The 21,707-nt window shown below is 36.9% G+C and overlaps 1 protein-coding gene across 1 annotated transcript in view; it reads left to right on the top strand.

Annotated features, from left to right (window-relative positions):
- The window catches only part of LOC118428846 (tRNA-splicing endonuclease subunit Sen54-like), a 28,383-nt gene extending 10,303 nt beyond the window's left edge, over window positions 1-18,080 (top strand). Inside the window, exons 9-11 of the mRNA XM_035839081.1 lie at window positions 3,294-3,404; window positions 16,814-16,955; window positions 17,116-18,080. Of these exons, the coding sequence (XP_035694974.1) occupies window positions 3,294-3,404; window positions 16,814-16,955; window positions 17,116-17,124 (262 nt within the window). The 3' untranslated portion in view covers window positions 17,125-18,080. The remainder of the gene's footprint in view (window positions 1-3,293; window positions 3,405-16,813; window positions 16,956-17,115) is intronic.
- The last annotated feature ends 3,627 nt before the right edge of the window (window positions 18,081-21,707 follow it).

Below are 21,707 nucleotides of genomic sequence, written 5' to 3'. Positions count from 1 at the left end.
AAAAAGATACTGAAAACTTTTGGCCTTGTTGTCTTCGAATGCATTGTTATCGATGCTTTGTAAATGATGTATTGGACACCTAGATGTCTGAAGTGTGCACAGCTCAGAAATAACTATTGTTGCATGTGTAGATCTCTTTAAGTTCCAGTATTTTGAATCTACCGGTATAAGTCTTACTACCGGTATTATGCCAATGCATGTTAATAGGAGTCCATTTGTTTCTTCCCACTGATATTTAATCCAGGGAGATCTTGGATCAATTTTATACTTTATCACAGATTGCTTTAAATCATATAATAACTAATTTTTTTCCTGTAGTTGGAAGAGAAATGTGTGTTTTTAATGCGTAATTGAAACAACTGTAATAGTAGTCACACAAGAGGTATACATGTCATAAATTTACAATGGATAAACCAGACTGAAAACTGCAAAAGTAAAACTGCTGCAAATGTTTTGCAATTTACAGTACAAGACTTACATGTACATGTAGTTAAAGTGATTACTTTTATCTCCATCTACACTCTTTTGCAAAGTTTACTTATTTCTCTACTTAGTTTCACTTATTTGACTTATTTCTTTATGATCTGAAGATCATGTTTAGTTTTGTCTAGTTTCAGTTTTTCCTGGTTAAATGAACAGCAGCGTTATGATGATCACTGGGTTATATTATGTATACTTGTTTTATTATTGTTTGATGTATAATTTTTATATCTATTTAATTGTATTATGATTTGTAAATCTTGACAGGGGGAAGAGTTTGTATAAGCCACACAGCTTTTTTCTTCCCCCTTGCACGTTCTGTTGTTTTCTTTAATTTGCTGTATGTTATCATTTTTTAAAGTGCAAAATAAAATCAATCAATCAATCAATACTATGCATGTGCAGGCAACAGGAATCCTGGGTAATATGTTAATGGTGAAGGTGCTCAAACATAAACCGTCTCTTCTCATATTTACGTGCTTCACCTTTGACATATTACACAGACTTCTTGTTGCCTGCACATGCGTAGTGAACCCTACATTGTACAAAAGAGGTCATTAACAAACAATGATACCAATTAGTGCTTGAAAGAGCCACTGGTGCAGGTGTTGAGCAAAGAAGCTGTGTCAATTAAAATTCCTGTTCCCATGGACACCACAATTTTTGCTATTCACTATACATTGATTTGAATGCAAGATGTTCTATTTCAAATCAAGTTTTCTTCTTTTGTCTGGCTGAGAAGTGGATTTCAGTTGTTACTCATGCTTTAGAAATTTGCCCCATATTTTCAATTTGTGAGGCATGTATTGTTTAACCCTGTCATAATAGACCAATCCAACTGTCCATCACAAATAACCAATGAGAGAACTGGCGGCAATTAGTGGTTTCAATCAATGAGAGATATAGGTCACATGTCCATCAAATATTGCATTGAATTTTCTATGCTTTTATTTTGCATTTCTGTGCGACGTTGGCAGGGCTGTAGAATTGGTTGGATGAAAACTTTTTAGATACTTTGAAAACATTGAACCACTATTCTTGATTATGCTTAGTATAATAATACTCATTATGCAAACAATTACAAAGTGAAATAATCATATGCCAGCTGTAATTGCAATAATACCAAGTGGAATCGGGGGGGGGGGGGCAGAATGATAAACAAATTGATACAGTAACTTTAGTTAGCCCTGTAGTCTTACAGAAAGTAATGAGAAACAACAGTATCAAATTGAGTAACGTTACTGAAGTAGCAAAATGATGTTTTGAAATAACAGCTAAACATTTTGCCTGCACCAGCTGATAGGTGTGTGCTGTTTTTTAAAAACATTTTATCTCACATGTATCTGTACTGAAAAGATTGCTAAAGCTAAGGGCACAACTCACTGTATACGTGCAAATACGTGCTGTCTATGTGCCAATACGTGGGCAATCTTTTGGGATCTGTAAGTGGTAAGTACCGCCTCCGTACAAACTCGTAGGGAATCCGACGAATTTTGGAGCACGCAAACACGCCGTAGAACTTAACGTGCAGACAAAACTTTGTGTGCTATCGAGCTGCGGTTGCGCCCCCAGTACGTGCCCGTATGGGCAACGCGCCTGCCCTTTACAGCCTGAACGATTCAGAAATACGTGGCAGATGTGGCCTCCCAAAAATAACAAATGGACAAATTGCACGTACGGTGGGTTGTGCCCGTAGCTTAATGCGGTGTGCATGTGCGATGAATTTAGATGTAGTTCCTTTATGTAATGTTCTAATTACAGTATCATTGATTTGTCCCAGTTGAGACCTAAGATGAAAGATGTGCCATCTGGCTTGTTAAGAGGCACATCTTGTCAGGTAGACCGTGAACGCCTAAATTAGCCCCGATGCTTCAGCAGTCTTCCCTCATTACCCCAGCACACTGTTGATGCATGAAACATTACGCTTACCTCACCTAGGTGAAGAAGTGTTGTGCATTCTAACCTCCGCTCACCTTCACTAGTGCATGCTGTGATAGCTGCAAACTGATAGCTCACCTTCATCCATTGCAATATTTTGAAAATATCGCAATTTGAAACCACTGTCTGTCAAATTGATATCCCTTAACAAAGGCAAACTACATGTAGTGCCACTTGTGCCTGTGTTTTTTGTTACAATGCTTTAAATCTAGAAGAGCTGTGTATACCCATACATTTCACAACGGAGGGAATTCTGAGAAAAAAAACATCTAAAATGTTACATCACGAATGAATGAAATGAGGTGCAATGACCTTTTAAATCATACAAAAATGTATATCAGGTTTTGCATTTTTTTCATAAGAAATATCCAATATGAGACATCAATTTGGTACAGCCATCTTATTAGGTTCTAGAAACTCAAGTATATCTTCTCATCAATGGCAATGATAATTGTTCCAACATATCAATTTGATCTACATGTAGTTTGCCATGTACACTGTTCTCTGATGGATGATTCCCCTTAAAGCAGAGATTTGTGTCTGATATATGTAAAGCCAAGGCATAACGCTAGCTTTTACTGTTAAATTCCAAGGCTTTGCAATTCCTGTGTCGATTTTATCTTAGTATGATAGACTTTTCTTAAGTGGAGATGGAAAAGAATGGCCTGAGGAACCAGCCTTAGGGCAAAATGTCTGTTGGACTGAAGATGTCATTCTGCAAAATCATGAATACGTCTTCTGCAAAATACAATCAATGTGTTACACACCAATGTTACATTATCTATTTGTTAATCTGGAAGGGTTTCAAAGCATTATATGGATAAAGGGGTGAAGTCCGCCATCTCTGATTGTTTTGTTTTTTTTGTCCTGTGCAGCCTCCCGAAACCTGATAGAAGTCTGGACATCGCTTATGATGTGTATCTGCCAGATTCTCGCTTCAAGAAATCCAAGCCTGGCAGGCCCAACCTCAGGGTGTGTGTTCAGAGGTAAGCATTGTACCACTTCAAAATCATGACAGCATGATTGTGCAAAATACGAGATGTCAAAACAAGACGTTCTGTTCCTGTACCATATAGAAATCTGCCAGAAGGCACATATTAACCTTTGTGTTTAGTGTTTTCACCTTCCCACCTACCAAATATCATCTGCATACATCCACAGCATCTCAACTTACATGTATGTTATGAAAAAATAACGTTATGTTAAGAAAATATAACATTCTTGGCAAAAAGTAATCATAGTCTGTCCCTGGTGCTGAACAGCACTCTACTGATATCCAAGTAACAGGGTAGCCTAACATGGCAGTGTTTTATTGCTGACCTAGTCATGCATTACCATGCCTTGTTTGTTGCCAATGACTTTGCTGATTAGAAAGTCCTTGTACACTTAACATTCTGTCCCTAGTGCTAAACAACACTCTACTGATATACAAATAACAGGGGTGCTTAAGATTGCAGGCGCCCTAACTTGGCAGGGATTTTTCTTTTACCTAATCATGCATAAGCACGCCATGTTTGTTGCCACTGACTTTGCTGATTAGAACGTTCATGTACACTTAACAATCCTGGCAAAGGTAATCATGCTCTGTCCCTGGTGCTGAACAGCACTCTACTGATATACATGTAAGTTAGCTTCAACTTCAAGGATTGTGGTTTACTTAGATGTTACTGTTTCCATTACTACTGATATTGCAGGACAATTGATCTTCCTTCCCACTGGAAACCAAAGGATTACTTTAGTGTGCCATGTCTTTCCATTTCAATCCCCTGAATTCCTTGCAGATCCTGTTTCATGTGGATACATCCACAGCATTTCAACTTACATGTTTATGTATGCTATATAAACATAACGTTATGTTATGAAAACATAATGTTCTTAGCAAATGTAATTAGGGCTTGTCCCTGGTGCTGAACAGCACTCCACTGATATACAAGTACATTTGTAGTTAACTTTAAAGATTGTGGTTTACTTAAAAGTTACTGTTTCCATTACTACTGATATTGCAGGACAATTGATCTTCCTTCCCACTGGAAACCAAAGGATTACTTTAGTGTGCCATGTCTTTCCATTTCAATCCCCTGAATTCCTTGCAGATCCTGTTTCATGTGGATACATCCACAGCATTTCAACTTACATGTTTATGTATGCTATATAAACATAACGTTATGTTATGAAAACATAATGTTCTTAGCAAATGTAATTAGGGCTTGTCCCTGGTGCTGAACAGCACTCCACTGATATACAAGTACATTTGTAGTTAACTTTAAAGATTGTGGTTTACTTAAAAGTTACTGTTTCCATTACTACTGATATTGCAGGACAATTCATCTTCCTTCCCTACTGTAAACCAAAGGATTACTTTAGTGTGCCCTGTCTTCCCATTTCAATCCCCTGAATTTCTGTTTCATACCCATTGACTCTTTAATGTCACTTCCTCCATGTCTTTTATCAGCCCCTCAGGAAATCCAATCTAAGCTAGGACGTGAGAAGGACCTCCAAATCCCAGTCCTACACTGGGAGAAGTGATGTTCTAGACTATTGTTTTGACCCCTTATGCTCAGCATGTCGGAAAGTCAAGCACAATTTTCTGAAGATTGCACACCAGGCAACAGGAGTACAGCGCTTTGTTTCAGGTTCACTTTTACAAATCCAGTAGAAAAGGCATGTCCTAAGCACACACAGATTAAGCCCCTCTCAACCTTCTCCAGAACATACATGTAGTTGGGACGTTCTGCGAAAGATTACGGGACGTTCTGCAATCGGAAGATGAGGGGCGTCTTGCATAACTTGAAGCGTATTTGGTGGGATTCACTGATGACACATATATATTATATATATCTTTTGAAACAATACTATGCTATCTTCATGTGCCAAAATCTACATGTATTTTATGGATCAATCAACCACCCCTGCAGGAAAACAATGTACATGACTGTAGAGTGACATTGAAGTCCTCAACAACTTGCTTGCTTTTCATTAAAAAAATAGAAATTGCACATTGTGACAAACAAATCTTGAATATCATACAAAGGAGACCATACTGGCTTTTTGGCATTTGTGTCATTCTAAGCCTGCAAATTAAGGAAAAGAATTTATCTCAGGTGGGGTAAGGTTCAAAAGCTGTTATGTAAAGACTAAAGACCGATGGTGATGAGATATGTATCCGAAGAACATACCTCCCACTGCTAGCAGTATTTCAAAGTTACTCAATGTGTGCTATCAATACCCTAAGCCCTTTAAATATCAGTGTACTGTGTTTCCTGTGAAGAAGGTACCAATTAGAGATCAAAGGGAGAGGCATATACAAATCATTAGTTCTGTTTCACTGTTGTGTCCTTATATCTGTACAATCCAAAAACTTAATAAGGTCTCCGAACTCTATGCTGAATAAAGTACTGTTACTAGTAGTAACATTAGTAACTGATGTACTTTTTACTGCATCAGTAGAGCTTCCTTTTTTTTGATGCGATGAAACAATTCATTGATTTGAATGTGCCTCTTCCTTTAAGCAGTAACTGATACCTTCAATTTCTGACATGAACCTTCCTCTCAGATTCAAGTCTCGCAGAGAATAACAATGCTACAAAACTTTACAATACAACAGAATGTAATTTTCTATACTACAGATAATAACAGTGTAATATGCAAATGCTACTTAAAACATTTTTTCATAAATCATGTAGAGATTATCAATTTTGGGCAGCTTGGATTTTCCCAGTTAATCATAATAATTAGCAGGGAAATGATTTTGCATTCAAAATTGGTGCTTCAAAACAGTAATGATTTTGTCAACTATGACCTGAATACATCCTTTTACTTCAGTCATCAAGTCATAAGGCCACACCAATTTAATTTCTTGGTTCACGGATTTTTTCATAAAAAATATGGAGCGAGAGGGCGAAATAAAAATAAAAATTGTAAAATGGTTGGGGTGAAGGTAACGGCTAATCCAAAACATAAAGAAAAAAAGTTTTCAGCTTGAAAAAAGTACAAAAACACTATTTTTGTACAGTAACAGCACCTGTACCCACACTTTAAGGAGCTTATAATATAAAGGCCAATTTGCTACACCAGAAAGTTGGTGAATGGTTTCATTAATCGTGAAAATTTGCTGAGTGGTAATTTTTATTTTTTTAATTTTTTCCCCAAAAAATAGGAGCGAGCGAATCCGTGAACCAAGAAATTAAATCGGTGTGGCCTAAAGTGGCATTATGCATGTTTGGCACATCAAATTCATCACTTCAATATATGATAGTGCATGTAATTCTACAAGACATATAATCATGTAAAACAACATTGTCAACTGAAGGAAAACTGAGTTCAGCTGACTACTTGCAAACCATTTTCAACATCTTTTACGTCCATAAAAATGGAGGTTATACTATTGTTTTTAGTCAGTGACTTGGTGACTGTTAGTTTTTTCTGATTGTCTTGGTTTCTGTAGTTACATGTATTTGAATATTGTAGAGTGTCATGATGTGAGGTGAAAGATGCACATATCTGGTGTACCTGGACACTGGCAGGATGGGAAGGTTGTCTTGGCCAAGGTCCAAAGTTGCTCCCACAGGCTGACAAGAAAAAACATTAGGCAGAACAACTTGAAAAAAAGAACAGAAATTCACAACAGTGAATGGAACAGAAAATTCACAGAAACTTACTTAAAGATATATATTAAGATCTTGCTTATTCTTTGAGTTGAAGTACATGTATGCAATAACAAAACTTCAGAATCTACTATAGAGGAGCATATCTTATTGCCAAGTACAGCAGCAAGACAGTGTTGAAGCTGTGACATGATTTATATGTGCTTTATTTCAATGTTAGAATGGATGGCTACTATCCTATTATCTGGTCGCCTCTAGCATGAGTTTCCATTCAGGCCTGTTGTGCTGATTTAACGTTAGAGCAAAGGTCATCACTTAGAATGCAGGCAAGTGTGAAGACATCAGTCAGAGAAATCAGTCCGTCTCTAGCCAGCAGACCTTTATATAGCTAAGGGATGTATACTGAGTTGTTTGAAGATACTGCACAGTTCATTGTCTACTTTTTGGATACGGTGGAAACAAGATGGTGTGGAAATTTTAATGAATATGAGAAGGAATGTTAAATGAGCTATAAATGAGTTGATGAGAGTAGAAATGAGCAGAAGATCGGAGGCTAGTGATATTTAGTTTTAACTGCAGTGTATGCCAACTTTTGACTGTAATGTCTATCCGGCGGGGCAGTTTCCAGTAACAAATGTGATGCCCTATGGCACAGTCACATAAAGTAGCCTGCCTACTGACAGTATAGGCCTGATGATCAACAACTGGCTAACCACATATATTCACATAATGATTATCAATATAAAGTAGTCAAAATCAAATATGCCAAACAGATCACTGCTGTCAAATGGGGAACATCAGTATTTAAGGTGCTACCAACTACATCATTTAGCATATCATGAGTTATGGAAAGAATATGTTATGAGCCAATAAGGGGTAATACCCATCACTTCAGTATGAAAGAAACATAGGACCAAACATAAGTCATAATTCACTAGAAATATTAGTTCTACAAAATGTATATGAAAGTTAATATCTTGATACAGCATAGCTTCTGTGACAGCTATTCATTATGTCCATGTACTTACAGCTGTGGCTGGGAGGTTGATGACTTGTGCCAGACTAGTTATATAACTTAAAAGTATAAATATATAATCTTGAAGACTTATGCCATTACCATTGACATTTATAAATCACCTGCAGCTGAAACATGATATAATAATGCTTACAATTTCATATAAAGTTAAGTGCAAACATTGATATTCAGCACATAGCCAGACAATACTATAAGCCGGTAATGCTTGTTGTGCATTTGTAGTGGTCCAGACTGTCTTCCCCTAAGCCATCCACCCACACATATCAAGTGGGCACCTTTTTTATTAGACCACGGGTGGCTACGAAAGATTAGGAAAAACTATTATTAGTTAAAATGTCTGGACCCCAAGGTTCAAGATTCTTTAAAGCCTGATGTATTTGCGGCACATTGTATATACATGTAGCAACATATATGGTCCCAAAAGTACTGGTGGATACAAAAATCCCTTTTTAATGCCGCACCTGGTGATATTCACTACACTTTTGACATCAAAGATGGTTGCCATGGCAACTGAATCAACAGTGCACAACATCTGGTGGCAATGGCGAGCGAAATGATTGAATTGGAAGATGGAGACCTTTAGTTGGAATGCTCAGACATCATTATTCTCCATATCATATTACCCTGGTTGTTTTGGTGTGGTGATATCAGCATTGTTCATATGTACAGGGCTGGAGTTCATTGGGAAAGCACTAGGGCGTGAAATTGGCTATCTGTCTTTTTCACTATTATATATATATATATAGCAGTTAATATGTTTTGTCTATTTCAGTTTTCCACTATGCAGTATGTTTTGGTCTCTCCTTGGTGCTGAAATGCATTTATCTAGTGTAAAAATACACCTTTTAGTTTACATACAGGCATAGATGGATATGATGTATTCTTTAATTCCCTTTTCTATGTTTTCTTAATACATCTTCAACATTAGGCCTCAAAATATGTCTACGCTATGAATCTTCACTGGTTTGATATTGTAGTAATAACAGCATACCATGACGTAAATACAGCTTAAGATATATAAACATTTGATAATTATATCAATTATCATTTAAGAATAATAGACTAGCATGATCCGTACTCATAGTGCAGCACATTGCCTCAGGCTCAGTTATAGAATGATTATGGTAGATTCTGAAAATCCTGAATAATCCTCAAACATTAAATTTTGATTGACTGTGTGGGATGCTAGGAAACAAAATTGAAGAAAAATATCAAACATTTTCTAATGTAGTCTTACTGTGTTGTACGCTGCAGCTGTTACCTTCACCTCCACAAGTGCCTATCATTGCATGTAAATTCATATCACTCACAGCACAAGTCACCAGGAGGGGAACTGATATAAATGTACTCATCTATCATGGCATTGGAGTGCTGATATTGAACATATCATGACATGGTATCATTTATCGTGATTGTTTGTGTCGCTGTGTAATTTGTTTCTGTCTGTACTAAAGTCAACGTACATTGATACAAGTCATGTACAATGTATAACCTCTGGGCCTATGTGCAGGAAGGAGTGTATAATCAGTTTGGACACTTAAAATCAGTTTTTTTATATATAATCCTTGAATTATTCTAAGAAAGACTTTCTAATGCCTTTTGCTATAAAACAATGTTTTCCCCCAAAGTCTAGTCCCTTGGTCAATTTCTTATGCAGTAGTCAACTGACTCTTTTTATCAAGGACATTTATAAAAGTTACAAAACATCCTTGCTTTTTACCTATTTTTAAAGGTCATCTTTTTTGTGGTTCTATTTTTCTTGCCTCCCCCATATCCACAGAGTGATATGCAACGTTTATATGTCTCATGTTAGCCATGCCAGGAAGTTAGATCCCTGATATCCAATCCTGAGAAAGCTGAAAATACACTGATAGAAAATGTACTTGATAGAAAAATGAAAGTAACTGCTATTTTGGGGGAGCATCAGATGTGCTGCTTATTTCATTTTGCAGTTTTACTGTTGGGCATAAAATAGCTTTGACATTATGTATATTCTCTTCCAAAATACTATTTATATGTGTAATCCATGTACGTGTGTGACATGCAAACTCATACATATCTGCCACATTCACAAACACTCACAAACAACACCTTCCATAAAGTTAAAGTTTGCAATGCATATACTGCATGGAGAAAAAACTTTGTTGTATCATTGTGAGAATTTTCAAGATGATTAGGCCACACAGAATTTATTTGTTGCTTCTCTGTGTTTTTAATTTAAAAAATTGGACCGACAATTAAGGCGACAGGTAAAAATAAATAGAAATAATTTTTTTTCAAAAGGTCTGGGGGAAGATATATAATGGCTAAATAACACAAAAAAACAACAGCCTAAGGAGTTTAATGGCACGTTTAATGCAGTGAATCCCTTCCTTTTATTTGTTACTAATGTGCTAAATAAAAGGCAAATGTTTTAGACTGAAATGATGTTTGTGTGGCTCTAAATAGTTAAATTTATGGATTTGTAATAGCAAAATTTGTGTCGGGTATTGTTTTTTATCAGGACTTGATTTTTTTTCTTAAATTATGAAGAGTTTTCATGATCAGGTCATCAACATTGCATTTTTGAATTTCTTATAATATTATGATATTCAACATATAATTCTAATTTCTCGGGATATATATATACAATTTATGTATCCATCCCGAGAGATTAGAATTATATATTCATATCTGATACATAATAGAATATATCAGATATGAATATTTTTAGTGTTTTCCTCCTACGATACAGCTTGCAGTCACATTTTCTGACCCATAATCCAGTACATTCTTGACTTGATTATAAATCTGACTAAATGAAACTGAAGCCATTTCTTGAAGTTGAATTCAATTTCCTTGTTATCAGCGGTGCAATCTATGATCCTCCTTTTTACACCACTGATTACTCTTCAAACGGACCATACATGGTCAAGCTACACGATCTCTCAACAATTTATAGATCATAATTTCCGCTAGAGGGTAATTGATAAATTGAATGTTCTGTGAAATTTAGATTGGAGGCAGTTGACAATTCTGAACACTCTGGTGACAGTTGAGCATTCAATTTGGTACAGGGCTGTCTACAGGACCGTGTCCTTCCATTTCATTCTGGAGGGGAAATTCTTGGTTAGGGTGGACAAAAATTTCATCCCATTCATACAAAAAAAACATGAAACTGATAAAAACATATTTTCTTGTGCTTAAAATGACAGATTCAGCCATGAAAATTGACAATATGGGCTCCCAAATACATGCATTGCGGGATGGAAAACAAATTGAAAGCTGGAGACAGCACAGATTTAGAATGATACTGTTTCTGGACATACATGCAGTGTTTTAATGGAATATCTGAATGGTAAAAAAAGCTTTCAGCACATTTTGTGTTATATGCTTTGTCTATTTTTGCATGAACATGGAACAGTGTGATCAAATGAAGTCTGATACTGTACTCCAGAGGAGGAGTTATTTTCTAAAAGACCATTGTCTGAACATCTTTATGAACACAAAATCAACTAAGTTTGTAAAAATCAATCTTGTAAACAAACAAATAAACAGAGAAACAAATGAAGGAACCATTTATAATCCAGTAACTGAGACCCTTCATGTAAACCTGTAGAGTGTGATGCATGATGGGAATATTGTCTGAAGTATTGGTTCTTATGGGATAATTGCTGCAGTTCCAGGTCAATTTTTAGGTCAAAGAAATAAAAGAATTAATTTGCTATGGATGAAAATTGAAGAACAACTATTCACACACCCACTACAACATGCTCTCTTGTCCTAGTTTCATGGACGATAAAATTACGTTTTGGGATTCAAAAAAAATATTATGAGCAGAACCAGAACACTCTCCTCTGCAGTACAGTATACTGTAAATGCACAAATGTTCGCGGTGGATTAATGTTCGCGGTTTTTGCGGCGACCACTTTACCGCAAACTTAAATCCACCGCGAATATTTTTCTATCATGGTATTAGACTGCAGTCTATGGTGTTACCGCAAAATTAAAACCACCGCGAAAAGTCCTTTTTCCCACTACAGCGAAATTAAATCCCCGCGAACTTAAATGCATTTACAGTACCTTTAATCACCAGCGTCTTTTTCTTTTCCATGTCCCAGCTAACCACTGCTGTTGAGCATGTTAAAGCTTTGATTCCCTTCTCATATGTCAGGAATGACCTTCCCCTTGACCATCAGAACCTAGCCAAGGATAAGGCTGATGAATGTTCCCATTTCCGGTGGAGAGATTTGTCAACTTCAATGTGTGTTGCGATAAGGTCTATTTTCAAAGTGCTGTAAGATATTGTATGCTCATGATGCATGTCTATTACACCACCAACACTCAATAGCTCCAAATTGCTATTCAGTGTGTACTATTATAGTGGGTATTATCATCATCATCACCAATGCACTATACAGTGGATAGGTAGGGAATGTGCAATGTGGAGGTGCTAGATAAAGAAACTGTTTATCAATTATAATCTGGCCATTATACACGTACAAGGCCATTTTTAATTGATCTTCTCTAAAACTCCAAATGTTGTCACACAGATTATTTAACAGTTTCACTAATTTTTGTTTATTACAATCATCAGTCTGCAACAGTTACTGCCTCCCAGTAGTCTACAAATTTGATTTGACAGAATATCAGTTGGATATGGAATGCGTCATCTAAAACTATACGAGTAGTTATCCCTATGTGTATTTTTAGATGTCCCTCTTTTCTTAATGGTCAAATGCTCCATCCACCTCAGTTTTTGCTTGATTTTCCTCTTGATTTTACTACATAGTGGAGCTTTACTATGAAGATCAGGCGCGCAGGCTTAATATCAGGCCTTATTAAAGTATCATTAAGATTCTCCAAGACTTATGTGTTGTTCTTCAGCATGCTAATTTGTTCTTAGTTTTTATCTCCTGCTACTTATTGCATGTTGGCAGCAGTTTGGGTCACATAAATCTTCAGTGAACAAAATTTGGCCAACTGTTTGGTTGAAGCAAAGGTACTTCACAGCTCAGATCGTTGTTTCTGTTCTTCTATGTTGTTCTGTTATTACATTTGTTGCAGTATCAGGACTGGCAATGTCAGATCGGCAACATCTTTTTTCCCCTGTAAAGATACAAAGAGGAATCTTGAAGTGACTGTTGTACAAAAGGCTTTTATTCCCAATATTTAAAAATAACATGACAGCTCTGAGGTACTTGTAAGATCCCTCAGCGGGAGTCCCTTAACAGCCTCAGGTGCATGTTAAGCCTACCTAGGCCTGGGAAAAATTTTCGTTTCATGTTTCCCGACCTGCGTACCTTAGAACCTACCAACCCTGCCTTATTTGGGTGGGCAGTGGATTCCCATAGTTTCCAGTTAAAGTTTTTTTTTTCTATTCAAGTAAAAAAAAAAACTGTTTGTCCTATCTAATAAAGGACAAACAAAATTAATTTATCCACAGATTTGTAACCATTATGCACAAAATTAGTGTCCTCATGCATTTCACTTTTAATTTGTAAAACTGTATAATTTGTAACACTAGAGATTTGGCCAAGGTATAAAATAAAATAGAAAATAAAAAGATAATCCCTACCATAACCTATTTTTTTTTAGCACTGAAACAGGAAACACAACATTTTTTTTCTAGGCCCAAGCTTACCTGTCTCTGATCACCTCCCTGCTGTATATTATGGTGACAATGCTGGTGGTGCTACATATATGCTAAAGGTTAAACCTCTCCCAGTGGAACTCTGTTCTAAGCAAGCTGAATACAGGTTTGGTACATGGATGCACTGGGTACATGAATCATCAGGGAGAATGTTGGCACACTATAATTGTTCCTCCTTCACAACTCCCTCCCAAATCCATGTATCAACTGATTTTAAGATAACTGCACACTGACTGCTTATACACCTTTCACGTTGTCAACGATCTTCAGACGTACTTTGTGATTGCTGGAAGATTGGCACTGATTCTAAGATCGACAGGGGGACGTGCATATTTCTTTACAATAAGTCTGTCTCTACTCGCCCGACACCTCAAAGCTCTGCGACCTCAAAGATCACCGGCGACTATAGTTGCTTATGTTAAAAACAATTTTCGGTGCACACTCAGTGAGCGGGTATCACCAACAATCACTAGAAATCGTACGCTGATGAAGAAAACACTGGACATATTACTGCAGAAAATATCGTCTAGACCTTGCAGACTTGTTGTCGGATCATTTTTGCGCAATGTGCCAGTCGTATTACCAATACTGGTACTCTTTATCCTCTTCTTACATAGTATGACAAAGTTTCTCATAGTACATAATGAGAGTCTTCTTTCATTTGACTCAAGTATGTACATGCAAGAAGAATTGCCCAATTTGTTGTATTCATTTGTGTTCCTTTGTAATCTACATTGTATAACATGATGTATTATATCATTACAATTGGGAGTTTTAACCCATCCATTTAGATGGATAAAGGCCTATGAACAAAATTTAATGTTGTAATTTCAGTTGCTGTAACCGACCTTACCCTGGAAGAACCTGCCGACCCTATAGTAGTCTCTTTTTGGTTTGCTGACAAGGGATATCATCTTTTGAATCTGAGTCTTCAGAGTGATGAAAACTCAAAACAGAAGTCTTGCAATTTTTTTTGCACATTTCCTGTACTACACACTCTGAACTATTAATGTAAGAATTTGTAGTATTAGTACTTCCTTGTTCAGTTCTATGCTTGTGCAATTTGTATTTATATGATGATTACAATACATTGATCTGGTCTAGTTGAATTCAGTTTTGCATCAATTTGTTAGACTTATATTTGTTGGATTACCTCGGCCAAAGTCTTTAAAAAAGAGAACAGACACCTTGACTACCGACCCTAACTTTTTTAAGTTATTTTTTTAATCGGGATCTAGGAACACAATCGGGAATTGCAACTTTACATCACTTTTCCTAGTAGGCCTAATTTGAATGATGTCCTCTGTAGATTGCACACTGTCTGGAAAATGCAACTGGAATGGAAAATGTTTGTAAAAACCTTCCCTTGAATCTATCTAATAGTATTCTATCTATCATGATTCCAAACTCATTTTCGACGTCATGACCAGAAATCTTCTTAAAGCTCAACCCCCAGGGTACATGACATTGTATTGATCTTCATTTGAAAGGGCAAGGTTGAGTACTTCGGAACTGTAATACCTCGATAGTTGCATAATACAAAGGTCTACTGGGGTTACACATGTAGCTCTGCATTCTTAACTTGAAGCATCCAATCAAATAAGTATTAGGCAACACCAGAGTAATTTGTTGGTTTGTGGATTCAATGAATTTCATGAAGAAAAAACCTTAACTATACAATTTTAAGAGGTGAATGTTATCATAATCATATTTTCCTCCCTGGCCTTTGTTTTCAACTTGGCATCTTGCTCAGTTTTTATTTTATAATGTTTGATAAATTATGAAATAAAATACTATTGCCAAAATACATTTTGTAATTGTTTAATGTCATAGTTTTTCTAATGCAAAAGATCTCCAGCCAAAAAATTACACTGACCAAAAATACTATTAATTTGTGTTATAATGGTCTGTTGACAAATAGAATCTGTTGTAAAGTGGTCTGTGAATAACATGCAATAGAAAAGGATTAAAATAGTCTATGCAATCAAGTCTCCTTATGCAGTAATCCCTTGCTTTCCACTGAGCATGCATTCCTTTCAGGCATAACTCCCAACCATGGTAAACTGACCCCTCAGGGGGTACCTCCTCTCAGGCTCCCAGGTAGAATGCTAATTGTGAGGATCTTAGGAATAACAAGAATGAGTTAGTCAGACTTCTATACTATACGTCACAACAAGAAGTAGACAGACTTTTTGTTTCTGACTGGATGTGATTGAGGCAAATTCACATTGAATTCCTAATGAGTTAAGACAACATTTTGATAAAAAAACACATATTGCTTTTACATTTCCACATCACATACGAGGAGTGATCAATAAGTTCTCGGCCTCACCCAGAACTAATAAGCAGAGCTCAAATTTCGAGGCACAACTTTGTAGTATGAAGCCTTTTATCAATATTCTTGATTTCAAATTTCAAATCATTGCAGTCATTACTTTCCAGGCATTCGTTTGTTGAAAATTAGAAGGTAAGTAGCGAGAAAAATAAGGGTGAATTGTAATCAGACATGTGTGGGTCGAGTTCCCCATGCCGTAAATTCTTTGTCATTAACAAAATACATTGTCAAGATATTTGATAATGATTCTCTTGAATTTCCTATTTCAAGCAAAAAGAAGTGAATGTCTGACTTCTAGCAGCGGAAGTTGACACGCACACCCCAGGTCGCAGCTCAATTGTCCACGTTTTTTTCCTTCTCCCTTACCAAACGCTACTTTGTGTTGCCTGCAAAGTAATGATCACACTGATTTGAATTTTGGTACACATTCATATAAGACTTAATACTTGACATTTATGCTTTGAAATCTGAGTTGTGCTTATCATTTCTGGGTGAGGCCGAGAATTTATTGATCACCCCTCGTAAAGTGGCTGGTTTCCATATGCTATGCACTTTGGGGACAATGATAGGAAGTTAGGTCAAAGGTCCCGGAAATGTCTAAAATAGCCTATTTCATTTCCTGCACTCAATTTTCTTTCTGCGTCTTGCCTTCATAAATGTCTGTTGCCTGAGAGGCAATGAAAACAGAATCAGGAAGGAATGCAGAATGATGAATAAATGAGAAATTTACAAAAACTATATGTATTTCACAGGGATATATGAAATTTTTGGTTTCTTGTTTCTCTAAGGTTTTCGGACCCAGCACCACACCTAGCGCTGATTGTTCAGCTGAACCAACTGAGCTCGCCTGTGCCTCTCCTCTGGGCAGTGGTGGACAACGGAGACATCTCCTTCTACAGTTTCACTGAGGCAGACCTGCCCACTGACTACCACATGTGATGGGCAGTGGTGGACAACGGAGACATCTCCTTCTACAGTTTCACTGAGGCAGACCTGCCTACTGATTACCACATGTGATGGGCAGTGGTGGACAACTGAGACATCTCCTTCTACAGCTTTACTGACAGAAGCAGACCTGCCCACTGACTACCACATGTGATGGGGGACACAAGTTATACTACTAGATATGTTGAACCTTTTATACCCAGTTGTTGTCGGCTACAATATTCGCGTCTCCATATATTTTGTTTTATATCATACAGCTTCACTGAGGCAGACATGCCCACTGATTACCACATGTGATGTCAGGATGGATAAAACTAAACTACTGGATATGTTGAACCTTTTATACCCTGTTGTTGGCGGCTACATTTTTCTCGTCTCCATATAGTTTGCTTTAAATCATACCAGGGACGTAATAATGTTCAATATCGTTGTTCCGACCGGTCTGTATTTTAAATTACCTCCCAGAGCTCCATGCATATATACTAGTACTTCAATTTGAATGATTGAAAGTCACTTGTGCTTTGATGTCACATCTCTTGCTCTTTTTTTGCAATAAACTTGTGTTAGCAGGGGTTGGCATGATATACATGAAATACAACACGGGGTATACTGTATTGCCCTGGCTCCCGATCGTACCTACAGTCGGGCGATACGGATCACCCCATGTTGTATTCTATGGAGTTACAGTCGTGTGAGTAGGTGGTATGTCCTAGCATGAGTACCCCACATACAGACCCCATTCATATCAGGATTTGAGAAATTCAATCCAGAGTCACCCAGGCACAGGATTGATCCAAATTTATCCAAATCTATAAGGAGCACCCAGAATGACATTAACAGGATTGGGCTTCCCATGATTATGTCTTGCTTTCATGGTCAATGTGTATCTGTAATCTTTGGAAGAAATTTAGTCTGTGACTTTGTGTATGATGCACTGCATATTTCTCTTTACTTCTTTTTCCTTCTTTTTGCTTTGATCGCATACTGAAATGGAGGTAAAGGTATCAACTTCGGTATCTATAGAAAAAGCATCCTTAATGAAGTCAATCTATAAACAGGATGCTTCTTTTCCCTGAGGAGATTCTGAATTCAATAAATTACCATGCTGTAGAGACACTGTAAATCTTGAAATGTTTACTGTCGTTTTTGTCACCATTTTTGCAGTGACTCTCTGCAGCAAAATCAAGATACTAGGAATACACTAATTTTGCATGTGTTTTTTGTGCTAGAGTTTTGTGTCATGAATTCAACTGTGAACTTTAAAGGAAAAGTGAAAAACTCCTTTTTGCTATCTTTAAGTGCACTCTCACCGGACATAGGGCACGCTTGCGGCATTGCTGCGTTCGAAAGATCCTCAAAGAATTTCAGAGAAAAAGAACAAATTTTCTTATTTGTTGTGTATTTTGTCGTCTTCTATGTCATACTTTTATGTATTACGCAATATGTGAATTATAAAAAATCAGAGAAAAAACAAAACAGTGATGCAGTGAACGAACGCAGCAATGCAGCAAGCGTGCCCCACGTCCGGTGAGAGTGCACCTTTAGATTAAGTCCCTGTGAAAATAAATGAATTTACTGTCATTGAGAATGATAAGAAGAAGTCCGTCAATGCCCACAGGTGGTTACCTACATGTAAACAGGAAATGGGGTTCATCAAAGAGCTCATGATGAATAACAATGGCTTTCAAAACGGCACAGTTTGTCACCAGCTGGATAGATCCAGAAAGGAAAGAATGAATGAATTTATCAACAATGGCATAAGGTACAATAACAACTACTAGCTATATAGACAATAGTACTACGAGGCTATTCTCCAAGCAGAGGTTAGGCTCCGGTTGTTTTGTAACGGGTTTTTTTAGTCGTTTTTATCGGGCTTTCTATTTTTTTTATATCTTGCTGTGTCAAAACCTAACTTGGCTGGCGTACTTCAAGAAAAATGACAAAATAGAAAGCCCGATAAAAACGACTAAAAAACGTTTTAAAAAACAGCTGGAGCCTAACCTCTGCTTGGAGAGTACTACAAGGCTACATACAGAACAACAGAATATTAACAAGAGTACAGTCATATATGAGTGATCTAGACCTTTTTGAAATGAATATCAAACCGATATACAAAATGTACCTCCTGGTATTTCCTTGCAACACCATCATCCCACTCAATGACAGTAAATGAAAAACACCCCATGCCGTATTACAATCCACCCAGACCATATTTGTGCAGGAGTGGAGAGCCTGATAGAAAACATTCACCTGCCTGACGTATTGACAGAGTGCAAGCTGTGTGACCATAGGAAGAAGGGGAAACGGGTAATTTTCTGAATAAAGAATGATTTTATATAGTACATTTGTACCAAGTGACATCACCTTGGTCTGTGGTGTGACATTTTGTATGAAGACAATTTTTCTAGTCTTCAGAAATAAATGATTGAATGTTATAAAATATTTTCATCTTATCTTATTCACATAATTTTATTGAGGGTTGGACAAAAGCACAGTATAAACATTCCTCCTCCAATAAACATATTTTTTCTCAATTTTGACAATTTGAGCTTCCGTCTTTTCACAATTTTACTAGCTTCTTTGGTATTATCGTGTCATTATTATTCCTTTTGCCTAAGGCTGACATTTGCTGGAAAACAGAATTACTCCCACGCTCATATGTTGCACCTGATTCCACGTGCCCAAACTTTCACAGACTATGATTTATACTGGCTGAAGTACAGTGTTGCATTTCTAGGTCACATATCCGTGGGTTGTGAAAGGTCGGATCATTTAGAAAAAGTGATTGACTTCATTGAATTAACTAGCCGCAGGCTTTGACATCTCCATCAGCAGTACTATATTCAGAGTACCCAAAGGGCACTTCCTGCAGCTTTTTCTGTAGATAGCCTGGGTGACATCTACGTTTGTGTCTGTCACCAACACCTCGATAAAACAGAGTTTAAACAAGGATGATACATATTTTTTTAGCATTTTAGACAGAATTATATAATTTTCAAATGTATGAAATGTACTACATGTAGATTGCCATCTGAATCCACTTTTCCTAGTCCTGTATCCCATATGTTTTCATACCGGTACAGAATGTAGTATAGGATATCTAGTATCACGTCTTTCTCTAGACGGAAAATGTCTAGAAGACCACTTTTCAACCAGTACAACGTTACAGAGCGCGGCGAGTTCTGTGGAAGCTATAAAATAACACATTCAGCACCAAGGACAGAACAATATACGCGGAAAATATTCGTCTCCTAAAAACGTAAATCGTCATAAAAATAAACAACCTATCGTACAGACAAACCTCACATGACTGTAAATGCTAACATCAGGACTCAAACACAAACTAATAACCATATGGCCGGTATTTTCAGTGAATGTAAATGTGTGAATGTAATCTTTATTTTGTCATTATCAAGGAATTCACAATCTAACGTTAATGCAAAATCCATGTCGAAATAGCTATTCAACGTTGACATGAAAATCAAGACAGAGTAATCTCATCAGATTATTTCTATTATCCGTAATAGAGAGTAATGTTCAGAATGCCGTTTTCGTAAACGCTTTTCCTCCTTATCTCTGGCTCCCCGGACGCCAAGGAAATGCACGGGATCGATTTTAGTCTTCCCGGCTGTCAACACACAAGGACAAGTTATATGGAGCCACAGCCGTAAAGCCAGACGAGTCTGTCTTGTAGTGATAGTTGCCACCAAGGCTGTATTACTGCAAGATATATAACAAACGTGAATATGATTTAGTATAATCGGTGAAATACAGTGTTATGGTGTATCCCGTTGATAGAATGGCTCCGTCGCTTTTGCCAAAAGGATTGTAGTTTAGGTACAGGTTTATGAAGGTTTTACATCGATCTAGGTAGTCAGATGTGCAAAGTAACAAGATAAATTTTAGATTTAAGACCTTTCAGGTAGCGTCAGGAAATGGACAACTGGAATAAACAATATCGGGTATTCAACGTATTGGACTAAAGTAAAATATGTATGCACGTCATGTACATATCATTTCATAGTTAATAATATAATACCTAGTTGTTCAGTTACTGACGAAATGTGCTAACTGAAACGTCAAACCGATCTATTCAGTTTCTTAAGTAATTTTTATCTAACGAATACAAGTTTAGATTAAAAAAATGTTTAAGAAAACAATTCATATCTGGGGAATTTACTACAAGCAAGTTAATGATGTACTCCGATCTGGCAGAGGAAAAAAACGTCGGAAACCATAATTATGTCAACTGGGGACATCCTAATTGGATAGGTGTGAGGGGTAAGGATTTCATTACGTGCAGTATTCCTCTTAGACTATGTTCTGTCTGTTTCAATAACTACGGGCTCTGAAATATGATTAGATTAAGAGAAAGTATCAAGGCGTACTTAAGATTTCTTTTTAAGAGATGATTGTTTTCTCTTCATTCTGTTTGTGCTTGTAAATGCATCAACCTCTTTGCCAGTCAAATGTATGAAATCGCATAACGCTGCTTTCGTGATCTTGTGGGCACATCTATATAGAACTAGGTATTGATATCAGAATGTATTGACTGGTGCTATTTTTGTTACCAGACAAATTAAATCTATTCAGGGACTCGTCGTGTATAACCATAGGGAAATGTACATATATACATGTGTGTGGTTGTGCCAGTGAAAAGTTGTTGTTTTCAGCAGGTCGCCATCAGCAATAAAATAAAGTGCCTATTTTCACCCGTCCACTTTCTTAGGGATACCC

This window comes from Branchiostoma floridae, chromosome 13 (genome assembly GCF_000003815.2).
Source record: "Branchiostoma floridae strain S238N-H82 chromosome 13, Bfl_VNyyK, whole genome shotgun sequence".
NCBI lineage: Eukaryota > Metazoa > Chordata > Leptocardii > Amphioxiformes > Branchiostomatidae > Branchiostoma > Branchiostoma floridae.
The sequence above is the reverse complement of the archived record's forward strand: the minus strand, read 5'-3'. Positions and strand labels throughout refer to the sequence as shown.